This window comes from Lycium barbarum, chromosome 7, assembly GCF_019175385.1.
Source record: "Lycium barbarum isolate Lr01 chromosome 7, ASM1917538v2, whole genome shotgun sequence".
Taxonomy (NCBI): Eukaryota; Viridiplantae; Streptophyta; class Magnoliopsida; order Solanales; family Solanaceae; genus Lycium; species Lycium barbarum.
This window is the reverse complement of record NC_083343.1, coordinates 130991523-131011573: the sequence shown is the minus strand read 5'-3', so window position 1 is coordinate 131011573 and position 20051 is coordinate 130991523. Positions and strand designations below refer to the sequence as shown.

Genomic DNA, 20051 nt, shown 5'->3' with positions numbered 1-20051 from the left:
AGACATATCAAATGTTCATATGATATGGGCGGGTTCGATGATAGTGTAGCGATAAATTTGTCATGTCTGTTTTCCAAGTTGAACAATACATGTTATGGGCTTGAATTAGGGTAAATATGATATCAGAGTTGAGGGCTCCCTCCGTTTGATGGTGAGACAAACCTCACGGAAGGTTGCTTGCTTAGGGGTTGTATGTGACGTCCATTATAGAAGGGAAGTGACGAGGGCAGATAAAAAAAGGACTAACTAACTCTAGACTGGCAAACTTCTGAAGAAATTTGTGAATCCACATCAGATGATAAGAGTAGAAAGTAACTAAGTTAAGACATAACACAAAAAAATTATACGACATACATTTTAGAGCCCGTTTGGCTTAGCTTATAAGTTGCTGAAAACAGTTTATAAGCTGTTTTTAGTTTTCTTAGTATTTAGCTGGCCAGTTTATAAGTCATTTTGTGCTTAAAATAAGTCCAAAAAAATAAGTTGATCCATTTGGCTTAGCTTAAAAAAGAAGCTTATAAGCCAAAAAAATAATTTGGGCTACTCCAACTTATTTTTTTAAGCTTATAAGTTGTTTTCTGCTTATAAGTTGCTTTTTTTAAATCTATCCAAATAGGCTCTTAGACCCTATAATAATAATATAGCCCAAAGGAGATGAGACACATGTCGTATGTTTAAGCTCCAACTTTTCTCGTCCGAAAAGAAGAATTTGATATTCACCTTGAAAGTAGTTATAGAGAAAGTTCCTGTAACACCCCGTACTTTTAATGAAAATTTTGACCACGATCCTAGACTTAGAACATCAGATAAAGAATGTGGGAATTGAAATTTTTCCGTTAAGTTGTGATATGGTGGTTTACGCCCATGAACAGTGGTCGTATTTCAATTTACGACCATGAACAGTGCCCGTAAACTGAAACCAACAATTTCTGAACATTCTGGAATTTGACATTTTGAGGTCATATGGTTAAATACGGACTGTATTTCACTTTACGGCCCGTATTTCAAAACGTGTTTGGAATTTGGGAAAACTTCCTTGATGAAAGTTGTAGAGCATTGAAATACCTTTCCAACGGTATCTTACGGGGGTCAAACGGACATCTGTGCAAATGGTTATGGCCATTTTACTGAAGAGAGGCAGTGCAGTCCATATGGCAGAATACGGACCGTATTGCAGTTTACGGCCCGTAAACTTGAAATACGGCCAGCACAGTGCTGGACGTAAACTGCATTTTCCAAAACATTATATGTTCGTTTATATCAGTTCAAGTCATTATTTTTCATTCCCTCAAACCCTAGAACGACCTCCTACTCTCCTCCAACATCAAGAACACCAAGGTAAGTCCATTCCAATTATTCCAACTCAATTCTAACATATATCCTTGTAATCTAAACAAGAAATAATCATTCCTAATCTAGGGTTTTCAAGAAAACCCATCTCAAGATTCAAGAATCAAGATTTAGGAAGTCTTCTTCAAAATCCAAGTCTTTAATTCAAGTTTTGGAACAACTAAGGTATGTAGAACTTCCATCCACATGAGGGAATCTCTATGTTCTTCCCCATGCTTCGTTTCCTTGATATCCATGAAGTTCAAATCTTAGGGCACTAAATCCAACATATTGGTAGCCCGTATTTAAGTATTTATGTACATGAATTTTGTATCTATATTCGTTGTTGTATTCTTAATCTTCCATTACGGTTATTAGGAACCCTAGCTTAATCCATGAATCATGAATTCTTCCTCATGGGTTCTCAATATGATTACATGAAACTTCACGATTTTATCTAGCAAGTTACAAGCATGTTTTCAAGTCAATTATATATATGATTTCGAAATATTCTTATTACTCATGAATCAAGAACATGTTTGCAAGACTATGACAAGTTATCTTATGAAACTATTTTATAAGTTATTTCATGAAACCATGTTTACAAGATTATTGCATGAAACCATGTTTACAAGTTATTTCGTGAAATCATGATTTCAAGACAAGTACAAGTTAATTCACGAAAGTCATGGGCTTTTTAGCCAACTACGTTATTCTCATGTTCGGGAGTTGTATTAATACCGAGAAGGCTCAAGATAGCCTGAAACTACGTATGCCAACATAGGATAAGGATCACTCCGCCCAGATAGGACGATTCCTTCATATTTTCCCCATTGAGGGATTTGGATCCATTTATGTCAGATTCATGTCTCGTGCCCCGGCAAGGTACGAGATAGCTTAGCTGATCGGGCAGAGATCAAACTTCACGTTTCTCCCCGTGGTGGTTCATGTCGGTAGTACAGTTCATGTCATGTTCATGTCTCGTGCCCCGACAAGGTACGAGATGGCTTAGCTGATCGGGCGGAGATCAGACTCCACGTTTCTCCCCATGGTGGTTCATGTCATTACTACAGATCATTACAGATTATTACAGATTATCTCATGTTTATGTACTCATGCTCGTGTTCATGTCCAGGTTTTCAGTTTCAGTTCTTATCATGTTATTCATGTCCTATGTTATTTCTTTTAGTTGCTTTATATACCAGTACATTCAATGTGCTGACGTCCCCTTTTTATTTTCTCGGGGGCCTGTATTTCACGATGCAGGTACGGATTTACAGGACGACGCTTCTGATCATTAGGATTTGCTCGTACCAGCTTATTGGTGAGCCCCATCTCATTCGGGGTTTAATCATTGTACTTCCCTATTTAGTTTTGCATATAAAGGTATGCTGGGGGCCTTGTCCCAGTAATTATGATTTCCAGTCAGACTCATAATAGAGGTTTCATAGACTAGACAAGTCAGTTATGCCATGTCAGACATTTGGAGTCGTATAGCCATTTTGGCTCACTCATGTTTAAACAAGTACTTATTTAAGTATTATGACTCATTATGTTTTATAGAGGCTCATCATGCATTCATGTTATATTCCGCTTATGTTATGCATCATGATGATTCAGTAAGTCATGTGGTTCGCTCGGTCACATGTAGTCAGGCACCGAGTGCCGTGTTACGTCCAGGCCATGGTTCGGGGCGTGACAAAACTTGGTATCAGAGCTTAGGTTCAAGAGTCTTTAGGGAGTCTATGAAACCGTGTCCAGTGGGGTCACTTTTATATGTGTGAGGGCCCCATACATATAAACAGTTGACCACCAAGACATTCAGGATTGTCTCATTTCTTATTACTCTAGATCGTGCCATGAAGCTTAGAGCGATAAGTAACTTCTCTTCTTCTCGAATTACGTACGTTTCGAATGCGCAGGAGATGAACAGGTAATTCAAGGTCCAAGTAAGGATGTTTACCCATAGAGGGTACAATTGTGCAGTACTTACTGGTAACGAATGAGACTTCAAGTGCTATTGAAAGTGGAATACAATGTAAGTTGCCCGAGAAGGGGTGTAGTGGAATGAATGGGATGTTGAATGATAATGATGTTCTTGAGAAATGAGAATGGAATACAACAGGGAGAGGATATCAGAGAAATTAGAAAAGGAGCTAAGTCAACAGGAAAAAGGTAAATCATGAAGGATCTCAATGAAGTGGTGGCAGACAGTTTTCTACCGGAGGTCATCAGGACCCACTCCATCTGCAGTTAAAGATAGAAAGGGAAAATAAACAGGAAAGTGTAACAGGTATAATTTGAGTTGGACATATGAGGTAAGTTCATCATTTTTATACTGTTGTTGAAATTGGGAGCCCTGTGTGGCTATGATATGATATGATATATATGTATATATGTTAGCCTTGTGAGGGATTGTTGGTATTTCCTGCGTGCAGGTTTTTGGGATAGTAAGAAATACAGAGGAAACTCTGCCAAATTTTTCCTAGAAATAGAAGGAGAATAAGATATAAGTTCGTAATATGTCTGGAAAATCCATGTCAACAGTAATGATAAGATTTGACTAAGTTATGAGTACAACTGACTTTGAGAAATATGATTTGATTTCCTATTCAGATGAACACCTTGAGTAGGTGACAGTTCGGATACATCCGAACGTGTGTTAGAAACCAAGGGCTTACGTTCAGCGTGGAGTATAGTGATTAGCGAAAGAAGAAATCAGCTAAACTGTAAGAGAACAAACTATAGAAGAATAGCCTTTAAGAGTTGTCAAAAGGGGTTGACCTAAGATTTACCATGTGAGCAGAGTAAAGTCATTAAGATGGAGTATACCAGTTATTAATACAGTAGCAACCATTCATGTAAGTAAATTTAGTTTTTCCCCATGAGAAATTGCTCAAATGGGAGTCGAAAGATTCATCAATGTTGTAGAGTACAAAGGAATTACAGAAGATAAGGAATGTTAATTGGATCCCATCAAAAGAGAAGAAATTGTAAGTGTAAGATGTTAGCCTTGGTCTAAGGGGGAGATGCATAAATCGCCAGTAAGTCCAGTGAGATAATTGAAGACCCGAAGGGTTAGTATGAGATATGAAGAACCTCAGTTCAGTTAGGTTGGCATAATGAGATAGTCTTCATAAGGGAATATGCCTCATCTTAGAGAAAACCAGAAGTGAGTAGAATGATCGTTGAACGGATCGTGTCAAGTTCAATTACTATCGATTAGGCGATCACAGAAAAGCTATAAGATCATGCCTAGTTATGTGTCAAAAGGGTAGTGCCATTGCACAAGACTCTAATCGTTAAGGTGCTAGTCATAGACTTAGCGCACAACAGTACTATGAGTATTTTAGGAAGTATCTAAAATCAAGTATGGCTCATGATTTAGACAGACAAGATAAATATGGTGAAAGAAGTTCACCGCTTATCCAAGCTAGGAATTCGACTTTCAGGCTCCGAAGTAGGTGGAGTTGTTACCCAGAACATGGCTTATTCCTCCTTAGTCATCGAAGTTAGAGAGAAGCAGTTTGGTGATTCCTACTTGCTGCAGATGAAAAAGAGGATTCACGAATAGAAAGCCTTAGCTTTTGAGCAGGAGGGAGATAATGGTACCTTGAGATATCAAGGCAGATTATGCGTTCCAGATGTTGATGGGCTCAGAGAGAGAATTATGATAGAAGCTCACAACTCTAGGTATTCCATTCACCCAGGTTCCACGAAAATGTATCATGATCTCAAGGAGATTCACTGGTGGAACGACATGAAGAAGAATGTGGCAGATTTTGTAGCTAAGTGCCTGAACTGTCAGCAGGTGAAAGCCGAACACCAGAGGCCCGGTGGCTTGGCTCAGAATATTGATATTCCTGTCTGGAAAGGGGAAATGATCAATATGGACTTTGTATCAGGTCTACCTCGTTCAGCTATGAGGCATGATTTAATTTGGGTGATTGTGGACAGACTTACGAAGTCAGCGCACTTATTGCCAGTTAAGACCCCAGATTGAACAGAAGATTATACCAAGTCATGTGTTAATGATATTGCCGGATTGTATGGGACCCTAGAGTCCATTATTTTAGATTATGGTGCTCAGTTCACAGCGAACTTCTGAAAATTCTTTCAGAAAGGATTGGGTACAGAGGTGAACCTTAGCACAACTTTTTATCCTCACACAAATGGTCAGACAGATACGCTATTCATATCTCATGTTATGATATTCATGTTAGTTCAATACTCGGATATTTATGTCAGCTTAGTACTCAGATATCAGTCCAGTACTCACGTATTCATGCCAGTCCAGTATTCAGCTAATCCAGTATTCAGTCAGCTCAGTATTCAGCTAATCCAGTATTCAGTCAGCTCAGTATTCAGCTAATCCAGTATTCAGTCAGCTCAGTATTCAGCTAATCCAGTATTCAGTTAGCTCAGTATTCAATCAGCCCAGTTTTCAGTTAGTACAATAGACATTCAGTTTAGTATCTCAGCAGTTTAGTAATCTTGTATTCATTCAGTTTAGTAACCAGGTGTCCTTGATTTCAATAGTAATTGGGATGACCACCCGTCTCTTATTGAGTTTATTTACAAAAAAAAAAAAAAAAAAAAAAAAGGGATTACCATGCTAGTATTGGTATGGCGTTGTTTGAAACCCTTTTTGAGCGAAGGTGTAGATTACCAATTGGTTAGTTCGAAGTTGGTGAAGCAGAGTTGCTAGGACCAGATTTGGTTTATCAGGATATGGAGAAAGTCAAGTTAATACAGGAGCGTTTGAAAACGGCTCAGAGTCGCTAGAAGTCTTATACAGATGTGAGGCGAAGGGACTTAGACTTTTCAGTTGATGATTGGGTGTTCCTTAAAGTCTCACCCATGAAGGGTGTCATGAGATTTGGCAAGAAAGACAAACTCAGCCCCAGATATATTGGACCTTACAGAATTCTACCAAAGGTCGGACTAGTAGCTTATGAACTTGAGTTGCTACAAGATTTGGCTGCTGTACATCCCATGTTTCATGTATCCATGTTGAGGAAGTGTATAGGATACCCATCGTTGGTTGTTCTTGCTAATACTATAACAGTTAAGTATGACCTCACCTATGAGGAGGTCCCCATAGCCATTCTTGACCGTCAAGTTCGCAAGTTGAGGACTAAGGAGGTATCCTCAGTGACAGTCCTGTGGAGGAGTCAGAAAGTTGAGGAAGCTACATGGGAAACCGAGAAGGATGTGAAATCCATGTACCCGTACTTGTTTCAGCCCGCAGAAGATATTTATGATGAAGCACCAGTATTTTGAGGTATGTAAGCTTTCTTTTCATGCTTTTGGTCGGGTGTGGCCAATTGATAGTGCTATTGTGATGTAGCCCTGTGAGGCAATGATATTATGGGTTGTTGTGACAGGTTGGTAGTGCCATATTACAGGGAAAACTCTGGCGAAATTTTTGTAGAATCCCGAATATTAACATTTGAGGACGAATGTTCCAACAGAGGGGGAGAATGTTACACCTTGGAAATTTCCCCGTTAGCGTACCACGAATAGACCCACGAAGGGTATTACGTATATGACATGTTGAAAAGTAAGAAGTAATATTTAATGATTCGAAATGAGATTTCAAAGACATTGGAGGTAGGAGACGAAAGTTGTTAAGGAAAGCAAGGTATATGTTGTATGTCGGGCAAGAATTACGAGTATCGAATTAATGATGGATTAAGGACATTTTGGAGAAGAGTTATAATGTCCCTTATGTATTCATGCCTCACGTTTCACGTTCAAGTTCATGTATTCTCTATTCATGTCTCACGTTTTAGCACTCATGTTTTCATGAAACTATGTCATGTCAGTTTTCCATGTTCCATGTGATGTTTCTTCAAGTCCATGTATTCAAGCCATGTCCAACCATATCCTTAACCATGACCCATCATTCGAGGACGAATGATCCCAAGGGGGAGATATTGTAACACCCCGTACTTTTAATGAAAGTTTTGACCACGATCCTAGACTTAGAACATCAGATAAAGAATGTGGGAATTGAAATTTTTCCGTTAAGTTGTGATATGGTGGTTTACGCCCATGAACAGTGGTCGTATTTCAATTTACGACCATGAACAGTGCCCGTAAACTGAAACCAACAATTTCTGAACATTCTGGAATTTGACATTTTGAGGTCATATGGTTAAATACGGACCGTATTTCACTTTACGGCCCGTATTTCAAAACGTGTTTGGAATTTGGGAAAACTTCCTTGATGAAAGTTGTAGAGCATTGAAATACCTTTCCAACGGTATCTTACGGGGGTCAAACGGACATCTGTGCAAATGGTTATGGCCATTTTACTGAAGAGAGGCAGTGCAGTCCATATGGCAGAATACGGACCGTATTGCAGTTTACGGCCCGTAAACTTGAAATACGGCCAGCACAGTGCTGGACGTAAACTGCATTTTCCAAAACATTATATGTTCGTTTATATCAGTTCAAGTCATTATTTTTCATTCCCTCAAACCCTAGAACGACCTCCTACTCTCCTCCAACATCAAGAACACCAAGGTAAGTCCATTCCAATTATTCCAACTCAATTCTAACATATATCCTTGTAATCTAAACAAGAAATAATCATTCCTAATCTAGGGTTTTCAAGAAAACCCATCTCAAGATTCAAGAATCAAGATTTAGGAAGTCTTCTTCAAAATCCAAGTCTTTAATTCAAGTTTTGGAACAACTAAGGTATGTAGAACTTCCATCCACATGAGGGAATCTCTATGTTCTTCCCCATGCTTCGTTTCCTTGATATCCATGAAGTTCAAATCTTAGGGCACTAAATCCAACATATTGGTAGCCCGTATTTAAGTATTTATGTACATGAATTTTGTATCTATATTCGTTGTTGTATTCTTAATCTTCCATTACGGTTATTAGGAACCCTAGCTTAATCCATGAATCATGAATTCTTCCTCATGGGTTCTCAATATGATTACATGAAACTTCACGATTTTATCTAGCAAGTTACAAGCATGTTTTCAAGTCAATTATATATATGATTTCGAAATATTCTTATTACTCATGAATCAAGAACATGTTTGCAAGACTATGACAAGTTATCTTATGAAACTATTTTATAAGTTATTTCATGAAACCATGTTTACAAGATTATTGCATGAAACCATGTTTACAAGTTATTTCGTGAAATCATGATTTCAAGACAAGTACAAGTTAATTCACGAAAGTCATGGGCTTTTTAGCCAACTACGTTATTCTCATGTTCGGGAGTTGTATTAATACCGAGAAGGCTCAAGATAGCCTGAAACTACGTATGCCAACGTAGGATAAGGATCACTCCGCCCAGATAGGACGATTCCTTCATATTTTCCCCATTGAGGGATTTGGATCCATTTATGTCAGATTCATGTCTCGTGCCCCGGCAAGGTACGAGATAGCTTAGCTGATCGGGCAGAGATCAGACTCCACGTTTCTCCCCGTGGTGGTTCATGTCGGTAGTACAGTTCATGTCATGTTCATGTCTCGTGCCCCGACAAGGTACGAGATGGCTTAGCTGATCGGGCGGAGATCAGACTCCACGTTTCTCCCCATGGTGGTTCATGTCATTACTACAGATCATTACAGATTATTACAGATTATCTCATGTTTATGTACTCATGCTCGTGTTCATGTCCAGGTTTTCAGTTTCAGTTCTTATCATGTTATTCATGTCCTATGTTATTTCTTTTAGTTGCTTTATATACCAGTACATTCAATGTGCTGACGTCCCCTTTTTATTTTCTCGGGGGCCTGTATTTCACGATGCAGGTACGGATTTACAGGACGACGCTTCTGATCATTAGGATTTGCTCGTACCAGCTTATTGGTGAGCCCCATCTCATTCGGGGTTTAATCATTGTACTTCCCTATTTAGTTTTGCATATAAAGGTATGCTGGGGGCCTTGTCCCAGTAATTATGATTTCCAGTCAGACTCATAATAGAGGTTTCATAGACTAGACAAGTCAGTTATGCCATGTCAGACATTTGGAGTCGTATAGCCATTTTGGCTCACTCATGTTTAAACAAGTACTTATTTAAGTATTATGACTCATTATGTTTTATAGAGGCTCATCATGCATTCATGTTATATTCCGCTTATGTTATGCATCATGATGATTCAGTAAGTCATGTGGTTCGCTCGGTCACATGTAGTTACGCACCGAGTGTCGTGTTACGTCCAGGCCATGGTTCGGGGCGTGACAGTTCCGACAATTGTCAATCATAAAAATAATGAAGGTCAATATAGAAGTCTTATTTTATATTATCATATGATAATAAAGGGGGACATAAATTGTGGACACGTGTTGACAGTATTAACCAGTGGTCCACTTATTCAGTTTCCTACTTCTCACCGAATGATATTCTTGATGTCTGCAAATGGAGGAGTTCGCGACTTAAGTAACATAAAAAATAAAAAGTTGAACCAAACTAGTACAAAAAAAAAAAAAAAAGTAGTATTCACGCACGAAATTCGTGCGTGAAAGGATCAAACTGCAAAAGCGCAGTTTTGGCCTTTCACGCACGAATTTTGTGCGTGAATGGGTCAAACTGCAAAATTGCAGATCAAGCCTTTCACGCACGAATTTCGTGCGTGAATAGGGTCAACATATATTGACCCCATCTTCCCCACCAGCGACTGCTCCCTTCCCCACCCCCCCATTAAAGCCCGTTCCAGTGGTCCCACCCCCCTTAAAACGATAATTTCGTGTTATTTTTCAATCCAAAACTCAATATTCTTGGTATATTGAAGTGTAGGAACAACTTTCTAAGGTTGAATTTCGGAATAGAGCGGCGTATAACATATTTCAAAAACTCCAAAAAAGCTTCAATCTAGGTATTTCACTATGAATTTTCTATTACATTGTTAAATATATTATTACCCTAAGCATGATCATTGTATAACTGTGGTGCATTACTCGTTGTTGTTGTTGTTTTTTTTTTTTTTTTTTTTTTTTTTTTTTGCGTTTTTGGGCAGTCCGTGCACTGTTGGGACTGCCCATTTTTTCATTTTTTTATTTGTTTATCTATTGTTAATTAGTTAATTATTTATTGCTTGTTTATTTAGTATTTGTTAATTGTTGGATTAGCGACTTAAGTATTTATTAATTGTTAGATTAGCTATTTCAATTGTTAGACTGGCTAATTATTTATTTTGTTTTTATTAAGCCAATTGTTTATTTGTTAATAATTTCTTAATTGTTTCATTAGTTAATTAATTGTTTATTTGTTAAATATACGATAATAATTTATTAATTTTTTGATTAGTTACTTAATTGTTTATTTATTAAATATGTGATAATAACTTGTTAATTATTTGATTAGTTAGTTATTTGTTTATTTATTAATTATTTATACTAATTGTATGCTAACTAATTGTTAATTATTTGACTTATCTTTATATTTTAGGAATGAAAACCCTTAGTTTAGGATTCTTAACCCGTAGCTTAGGATTGAAAACCCTTAATATAATTTTCTATAAAAGATTACATAACTAATATTACTTGTTAATGATTTATTTAAAATACGTAAAACAGATGGGTCACCACAATCTTTAATAAAATATTCGATAAAAGATTACATAACTAATACTAATACTACTTGTTAATGATTTATTTAAAATGCGTAAAATAGATGGATCACCACCCTCTTGATCTGGGGCCCTTCGACCGACAGTTACTGTATCTTCAGCCCGAGCATAGGTCGCAACATATATGGACAACCGACCTGCAGCCTGAGTCTCAGGTCCGTACCCGGTTAGGGGACTCAGCATGGGAGATCTTAGCTGCTCGCCCACCACATCCTCGTGTCCTGGATATACTACGTCGGGGCGGTATCTACCGGTGCGTCGAAGTTGGTCGGGTACAGCACGATAGGTCGCTAGTGATGGCATTGATTGAGAGGTGGCGACCGGAGACGCACACATTTCATCTCCGCATCGGTGAGGCTACCATTACCCTTCAGGATGTGGAGGTCATTTATGGGCTACAGGTTGATGGACGCCCATTGTATATTGAGGAGCCTCCTGTGCTGCCGCCTTACCGGGGTGAGTTGATTAGGCTCACCGGTTTCGCGGCTCTGGATGGTCATATTTCCGGCCAGAGTCGGCTTTTGTTATCGGCCCTTTACGCTCACTTGCGCCTCACAGACATGCAGCATCCGATTGGAGAGGACACGCCTCAGGCTGATGTTGATCGACGTGCGCGTCTATACCTACTCATCATATTCGGGGCCATCCTATTCCCGAACACTTCGGGTTCGCATATGAGCTTGAGGTATCTTCGGTATATCGACGATCTCACCGAGATAGGATGTTATAGTTGGGGCGCTGCTGTGCTGGCCTACATGTATCGAGGATTATGCCGATGTTCTATGGGCACGAGGGTAGAGGTCCCTGCATTTTGCTCGCTTCTTCAGGTAATATATTTAAGTGTGTGTAACTATACACAAAATATATTTATTTAAAACGACGACTGATAATTGTTTTTTTAATTGACTATATTAGATATGGGTGTGGACTAGGTTGAGACCTTTTCAGCCCATACCAGCTGACCCACCCGCTGACTATCTTACTGTCCCGATGCCATACGCGCGGAGATGGTCGCGAGGCGTACGCCGACGAGTGGAGACGCACCACAGCCTTCTCCCGTTTAGGGATCAGCTAGACCGCATGACGACGCAGACGGTATGTTCATATTTTGGATTCACACGCTAGACCACATAGCTACTATTTTAGTCTTTTGTTGTTAACTAGTTCAATTCTTTTTACGGGCTTTTATATGGACGTCGTATGATCATATTTTGGATGAGCTGCCGGCGTTTTGTAGGGCTGGTCAGCACATGTGGATGTCGCGGTGTCCATTGATACATATGAATATCGTTGAGTATCACGCGCCCGACCGCGTGTTACGGCAGTTTGGGTATGTACAGAATATACCCGTGGCTACGGTTTGGGAGCATGACCACTATGCGAGGGACGAGCGTGCGGGCGTCGATGATGCATGGCGACTCCATATGCAGCAGCAGGTCCAGAGTTGGGATGTGAGGATGGCGAGCCTAGCGGTGGTCGAACATGACACTCCCATCCATGTGTACATGGAGTGGTACATGCGGATCACTCGCATCATTATTGGCAACCCCTCTAGGCGTCGTCCAGATGGCCTGGGATATGTAGCTCTCGCAGGAGCGTACGAGGCGCTGGTAAGTTTTATTAGTCTTAAACTTAAACCATCGTCTTATGTACTACTTTACAAATTTATTCAATTGTTAATATTGACAAACATATGCAGGTACGGACCGTTCAGACGATGCGCTATGAGAGCACTGCCCGTACGGAGTCCCCCGAGACGGCGGAGTACGCAGCACGGATGATTGAGCTTGCCGAGACTGGTATGAGACAGGCACATGACTTTGAGCGTCTCCATGAGCGTGTTCCCCGTGCCCCACCTGGGGCAGCAGGTAGCCGTGGTCGCCGAGGAGCTGGTGGTCGTCGCAGAGGTGCTAGGGCTGGCAGAGGTGATGAGGCTCCGTCGACAGATATCCCATCGACTTCTTATTCCCGGCCGTCGACTTCACAGACACCTCTGTATACGCCGGACCTTTTTCCAGGTTATGTGCCCTGGCCTTCACTTTCAGATCCACCAGTTCGTGATCCACAGGGTGAGCGGCCTGTTCGTGATCTACAGGGTGGCCTACATTTGCAGTTCGACGACTCCATGTTCGAGGACTTCGTGTTTGATATGGCACCATCTGCATCTCCTGCTCCAGCGGCCGCTCAGGTGCCCTCTCAGTAGGCATCTATGGAGGCCGTCGACACACAGGTTTGACTTTTACAATAAAGTGGAAATAATTTATTAATTATTTTTATTTCAGTTCCGTTTTAGAATAAATCAAATATAAATTATTTATATATTATTTCAGGTTCATTGTTCTACGCCTGTGGGTCCACAAGAGCGACCCATCCAGGAGACTACCTCATATTCACCACCACACCCATCTCAGGAGCCTACTCAGGCGCCCGTTGACACATAGGTTCTATTAAATAAATAACGTTAATGTATTCAATATAAATAATAAATGGTACTAATTATTATATACTTTTCAGGTTCATCTTTCGGCGCCTGAGGTGGCGACTCCCGACGAGGTAGAGTTCGAGATACCAGACCTAACTCAGCCTGAGGTTGTGAGTGTGCCAGCGGGACCAGATCCCAAGAAGAAGCACGTTCTAGTCAAGGGAGCACGTGCCAGGCAAAGAGATGATGATCATGACTTGGAGCGCCCGATTATTAAGAGGAAAAAAGGCGATGGAGACGATGACGAGGGCGGTGGGGATGGTATGAGCCTTAGGCCTAGGGATAGTCTCCGACATACTACATGTGGGACCCATCCTCGATAGTGTATATACATTAGTGTTGTAAAATTTATCGTAAATAACATATTTTTTTTTTGCATATTTAGTCTTTATTATTGTTTCAGATCGTAAATTGAAAGTGCAGCAACTACCACAGAAACCCTAAAATCTGTGCGTGAAAGTGGAAAAATGTATTTTACCCTTTCACGCACATATTTCGTGCGTTCCTAATGAAAGCATATTTTCCCCTTTCACGCACAGATTTTGTGCGTGAAAGTGCACATAAACCCTAAAATCTGTGCGTGAAAGTGAAAAAATGTATTTTACACTTTCACGCACATATTTCGTGCGTTCCTAATGAAAGCATATTTTCCCCTTTCACGCACAGATTTTGTGCGTGAAAGTGAAAAAATATATTTTACCCGTTCACGCACAGATTTTGTGCGTGAAAGTGCACCAACTCACATAAAACCTAAAATCTGTGCGTGAAAGTGGAAAATATATTTTTTCACTTTCACGCACAAAATTTGTGCGTGTAAGTGCACCAAGTTGCCACATAAACCCTAACATTTCAGGAATCTATGACACATAAAGGCTTGATTTGACAATACGTTGCTGCAATATTTGACCGTTTTGTATTGCGCACCATTTTAATGCGCACTATAAGTATTGATTTGACAACATTTCAGGAATCTATGACACATAAAGGCTTGATTTGACAATACGTTGCTGCAATATTTGACCGTTTTGTATTGCGCACCATTTTAATGCGCACTATAAGTATTGATTTGACAACACACCACGCATGACGATTTCAGGAATCTATTTAACTTGAAGGCTTGACGAGTGAAAAACTCATCAATTGCATAAGTCTAAGTCTTACAAGTCACAAAAAAAATCAAGCTTCATTGAAAAAATGTCTCAAAATGCTTCACGTGTTAAGGTTTCACTATTTTGGGATGGAGATATCGTCGAGGACAATTACTCCATTCGTTATAGAACCAAACCAAAAGCCCATGTTAAATTTCCAACAAATTTAGATTATGAAACACTAGTCATGTACATGCACGAAAGAATGAAAACTACACCCACTGAGTTTGGAATCTCAATAACTGGCAGATATCCACAAACAATATCAAACGGTGTAGTGCGTTATGGCATGCACAATATCAACGATGATGAATCTTTGAGTGATTATTTGGGATCGCCGGAAGAATATCGTAATTTAGTATTCATTAATGTTTTTGAGATGTATGTTGAAAAGATACCTCGGGAAGAAATCCCTCAAGTCCAGCCTGTTCATGGTAACACATATGGGGACTTTAATTCCTATGGAGACATTTTGAGTGGTCAAGTGCCGCTGGAAAATCTAAGCCAGCAATTTAATCAAGCTTACAATGAAAATTGGTAAATATGAGTTTTTTTATATTATTATTACGTGTAGTAGCATGAATTGGTAATAACCAGTTTTCAAATCTTTATAGGAACTATTCTTAAAACTCACCAGTGGTACCAAATATGGATGTTGGTCAATCCTCTCAGTTCGGTGGAGTTAATCATTCTCCACACCATGACAGTGCTTATGAACAACAGTAAGTTAATCACCCTGATATTAATTTATCTATATATATGTATGAAGTTGGTATTTAAAATATGTTATTTTTTATGTAGGAGGATGAATGCACTTAATAATGAAGATTTTCCTAATTATTATGAGTCATCATCAAGTGATGATGATGAAATAGCTAATAATGCAGAGGTAACCGATGATGAAGACGATGACGATGTTCAAGTTGGTATGGCCAACAGTATTCCTCAAAGCCAAAACCAACAAGAACCAATACACCACCACATACCACCATCGATGGCTGAAAAACCAACTTCTGAAAGCCCAATTCAATGACATTCTAACAATATCCCTTATCTTGATAGCCTGCAGGGCCGTGATGATGCATTTGTCTTCACAAGAGAAGATTATGATAGTCGCTTAAAAACCTGGATTGAACCTAAGGATCTCAACAAAGATCGATGCTACCTTGCAAAGGGAATGTTGTTCGCATCCAAAAAAGCTTTGCAACCGGCTGTCAAAATTTATTGTTTTAAGGACATGAGGGAGTTTAAGGTTCATCTATCAACCTCAAAGATATGGAGGCTAGTTTGCAAACGAAGGTATCAAGACTGTGAGTGGTTGCTTCGGGGAATTCTTAAGCCTGATGGTATGTGGGCTATCACAAAATTCCGCGAAAGACACACTTATGATATGGAAGAAAATCGAGCAGATCATTATAATTTAGATACAAACATGATTTCTCAAGTGTTACTTAAAGACATTGCCGAAACGCCAAGGTAACTTATCCTACCTAGTACATTATATGTCTTATATCAATTGAAAGATCATTACTAAATGTTGTTTGTTTAAACTTGTGCAGGTTCCCCATCAAAGATTGTATTCGAAACGTTCAAGCCGTATATCGTAAAACTATAAGCAACAGAAAGGGATTTCTCGGGCTTAGACGCGCTTTTGAGATGGTCTTTGGAAATTGGCATACTTCTTTTCGATTGCTGCCAAGGTATATGGCAGCTCTACAACATTTTAATCATGGTACTGTTGTAGAGTGGCGACTTATAGAGGTTAAAATCTTCAACTTCGTATTTTGGACATTCAAACCATGCATTGATGGTTTTGCTCACTGCCGACCAGTGATATCCATAGATGATACGCATGTATATGGTGCCTACGACATCAAGCTCCTAATTGCAATAGGAATGGATGCCAATGGGTCAATATTTCCTCTTGCTTTCGCAATTGCCGCTAACGAGAGCAACGACACATGGGGGATCTTTTTGACCCATTTGAAAACTCATGTTATTAAGGATCGTACCGGCATATGTGTGTTGTCTGATCATCATAAAGGCATATTGCATAATATGGATAATTTACCGGGGTGGCAGCCTCCCTTTGTTTACCATCGCTATTGTTTAAGGCACTTGAAGGCAAATTTGCAATCAACGTTTCACAATGGCACTCTAAACAAATTGATGTGGGGGGCTGCGATGGAGCATCAACAACGAAAATGGGCTGCAAAAATGGATCTGATCAGGTCAGTGAGTGAACCCGCATACGTTTGGTTGATGAAGCTCGATGTTGAAAAATGGACGCTTCATGCTGATGGAGGAAAACGATGGGGCATGCTCACAACAAACAGCTCAGAGTCTTTCAACGGCTTGCTGAAATCTGCTCGAGGACTACCTGTCACCGCAATGGTGAGAATGACTTTCAAGCAGGTGGTGGAGCGATTTGTTGTTAGGACAAGGCAGGCCAGAGCGATATTAGCCGACGGCGGGACATGGATGCCAAAGCCCTTCAAAACTATGGAGCATTATAGGAAAAAATGTGAGCGTCACCAAATGACCGAGTATGACCCAATTCAACATGTGTATGAAGTTAGGACGCGTTATTACAACGGTAAGGGTGGAAACGTGCATACCGTTTATGAGGCAACAAGAACATGCACTTGTGGTAAGTGGCAAACGTACCACATGCCGTGTTCTCATGCTGTCAAGTGCTTCGAGAGAATGAGAAAAACGGTAACAAATTATGTGGCGGGGGAATACAAGGTCCACAGTTACCTTAGAGCATATTCCGGCCAATTCCACCCACTTGGTAATGAAGCTTATTGGCCAAACGAGCCGTTTTCGATGGTTGCTAACAAGGATTACATTAGAAAATTGGGCATTAACTCACGGAGTCGTAGACCCAATCAAATGGATGTTAGTGAAAGAACTTACTCTCGCAAGTGCTCTATATGTAAGCAATATGGCCATGACAAACGTTCGTGTGGGCAACAAGGTCGTGGTAGTACAAGCACGTCTCAAAGTAATAGATCCTCTAGAACTTGAAGATTGTATTGTTATTGTAATTTATTATTGTATTGCTTTGAATTAGTATTGTAATTAAATGGAATGAATTATTTTTTTATTAGTATAGACCTCTCGTATTGGATGAATTATTATTAAATCAAATATTTAAATTTGTACATTCAAATATAATAAAACACTTAAATCAAAACCCTATAAATATTACAAGTTTCAAAACATGCTTCGGGGCACTTTAGAACCCCTAAAACGACGATCCAAATGTTTAGGTGGACTTGATGTAATGAGCCGATATTATTGTACGCAAAAAAAGATATTAAGTTTTATATAAAATATTGATATTTTGGGATTTTAAAATATGACTAATCTTTGCCCAAAGTATGGAAAAAAACGTGATTGGAAAGGTAACGCAAAAAAAAAAAAAAAAAAAAACCGCACCATTAACGCACAAAATTCGTGCGTGAAAGTACTAGTCTTTTTTTTTTTTTTTGGATGACCCATTCACGCACAAAATTCGTGCGTGAAAGGCCAAAACTGCGCTTTTGCAGTTTGGTCCTTTCACGCACGAATTTCGTGCGTGAATACTACTTATGTTTTTTTTTTTTTTGTACTAGTTTGGTTCAACTTTTTATTTTTTGTGCTACTTAAGTCGCGGATTCCAAATACCGTCCATATATGGATTCACGTGATTCCTTCTCAATTCATAAGTATACTCTTTTATGAGATATGGTAAGGTCTTGTTTGGTTTTAATTAAAGGAGAAAATAGCCTCTGCATTATTAGTCAGTCAAGCTTTTCGTTATCAAGTTTGGTTTTAATAAGGAGAAAATAACCTCTGCATTATTAGTTAGTCAAGCATTTCGTTATCACACTATAAGTGGTCTTCGTGTGATCTATAGACAAAGGCGGATCTAGAATTTGAAAGTAGAGGGTGTCACAATTTTCTTCAATATATATTTTGTTAGGAACGTATATTTGGGTCGGATCCATCTTTTTTTAGTTTATTCGGGTCAACTTAATAGTCCTTTTTTTATTTGCAAATATGAAATTACATCTCAAAAATCAAGAAACGAACATAATTAGCATCTTAAACAAGAAATCACACCCATTAACAACAAAATTAAAATAAACATTTTCACCAAGAGACTTGCATCTCTTATGTATATTAAAAAATGAATTTGCACAAGTAAAACAACATCTTCAATTAAGGGAATTACACTAATCAAAATAAGAAAAATAATAGAAGAACTCTTGAGTAGGTAAATACACCCCATAAGTAAATGTAGAATTAGATAAACTACAAGTTCTCAAAAATAAATCATAAATTTCATGTTTTTCTGAGCAGTGCTTACGAAATTTCCATCACAATTTAACTAGTAAAGTAATTTAAATTGAATTTAACAATTATAGAATATCATAAATTTTTATAATACACTCCCTCCGTCCATTTTTATTTGTCCATAATATACTAAAAATATATGTCCACTTTTACTTGTAAGTTATATAGTTTGAAAAACCAAGACATAATTTACCATTTTATACCTATTTTACCCTTATTATTAAGTACTCCAATTCATTTCTCATTTTTTTTGCTTATTAAGAGTGTCCCAAGTCAAATATAGATAAGTAAACATGGACGGAGGGAGTAATAAACAAAAGAAATTATTAAAAAAAAAAAATTGAATTTTGATCTCAATCCAAAATTTCCAGTGAGACCCATGTTTTTCGATTTAAATACTCATAGATTTGAGATTAAGAGAAATGCTTAATTTAAGGGATTTTGAAGTTTCTATTTGTGTGTTCTCACTAGAGATCACAGATTAAATAATAGAAAAGAGGAAAGACAATATAAACAATAAAAATATAAATAGAAAATTGGGAGAGCCGAAAAGGGAATTACTGGTACAAAGGAAATAAAAAGCACAAAGAAAAGCGGGAGTCAGAAAATGTTCAAGATAGATTCAAACTTGTGTCTACCAGCCTTGACACCTTTGTCTAATTTAAGACTGAGGGTGGCAAGATCAAATATTTAACCTAATTTAAGCAAATTACAATATAAGTATATAAAAAAAATTATTAATCTAGGGGGTGCCATGCCACCCCAACCCTTTAGGGTGGATCCGCCTCTGTTTACAGATAATAGATTCGAGTTATAGATAACCACTGATATTTGCATTAGAATAGGTTATTTACGTCACACTCATTTAGGATGCGATTCTTTCCCAGATAATATTGTTAACTACGAGTAACTTATTACAAATAATATTGTTAAATAAATACTCTCCGACCCTTTAAATTTGCAAATTATTCCCTGTTAATATAATATGCAAATATTGAAGAACATGCCCTTAGTATTAGTTAGCTCGAAGAAGATAGTGGCTTAGTTTGATCGAGTTATTAATCAAATATACACGATATGATTATTAACTAATTATGTGTGTAGATGAGTGAGAGTGATGGATAGTGACACTCTTTGAAA

General features: G+C 38.6%; 1 protein-coding gene across 1 annotated transcript; it reads left to right on the top strand.

Moving 5' to 3' along the window:
• The first annotated feature begins 12123 nt into the window (after positions 1-12123).
• Positions 12124-13140, top strand: LOC132601965 (serine/threonine-protein phosphatase 7 long form homolog). Its single transcript, XM_060315008.1, has 2 exons — positions 12124-12547; positions 12637-13140. Exons 1-2 carry the CDS (start codon positions 12188-12190, stop codon positions 13138-13140), a joined length of 864 nt encoding a protein of 287 aa, XP_060170991.1. The 5' UTR covers positions 12124-12187.
• Positions 13141-20051: the final 6911 nt, after the last annotated feature.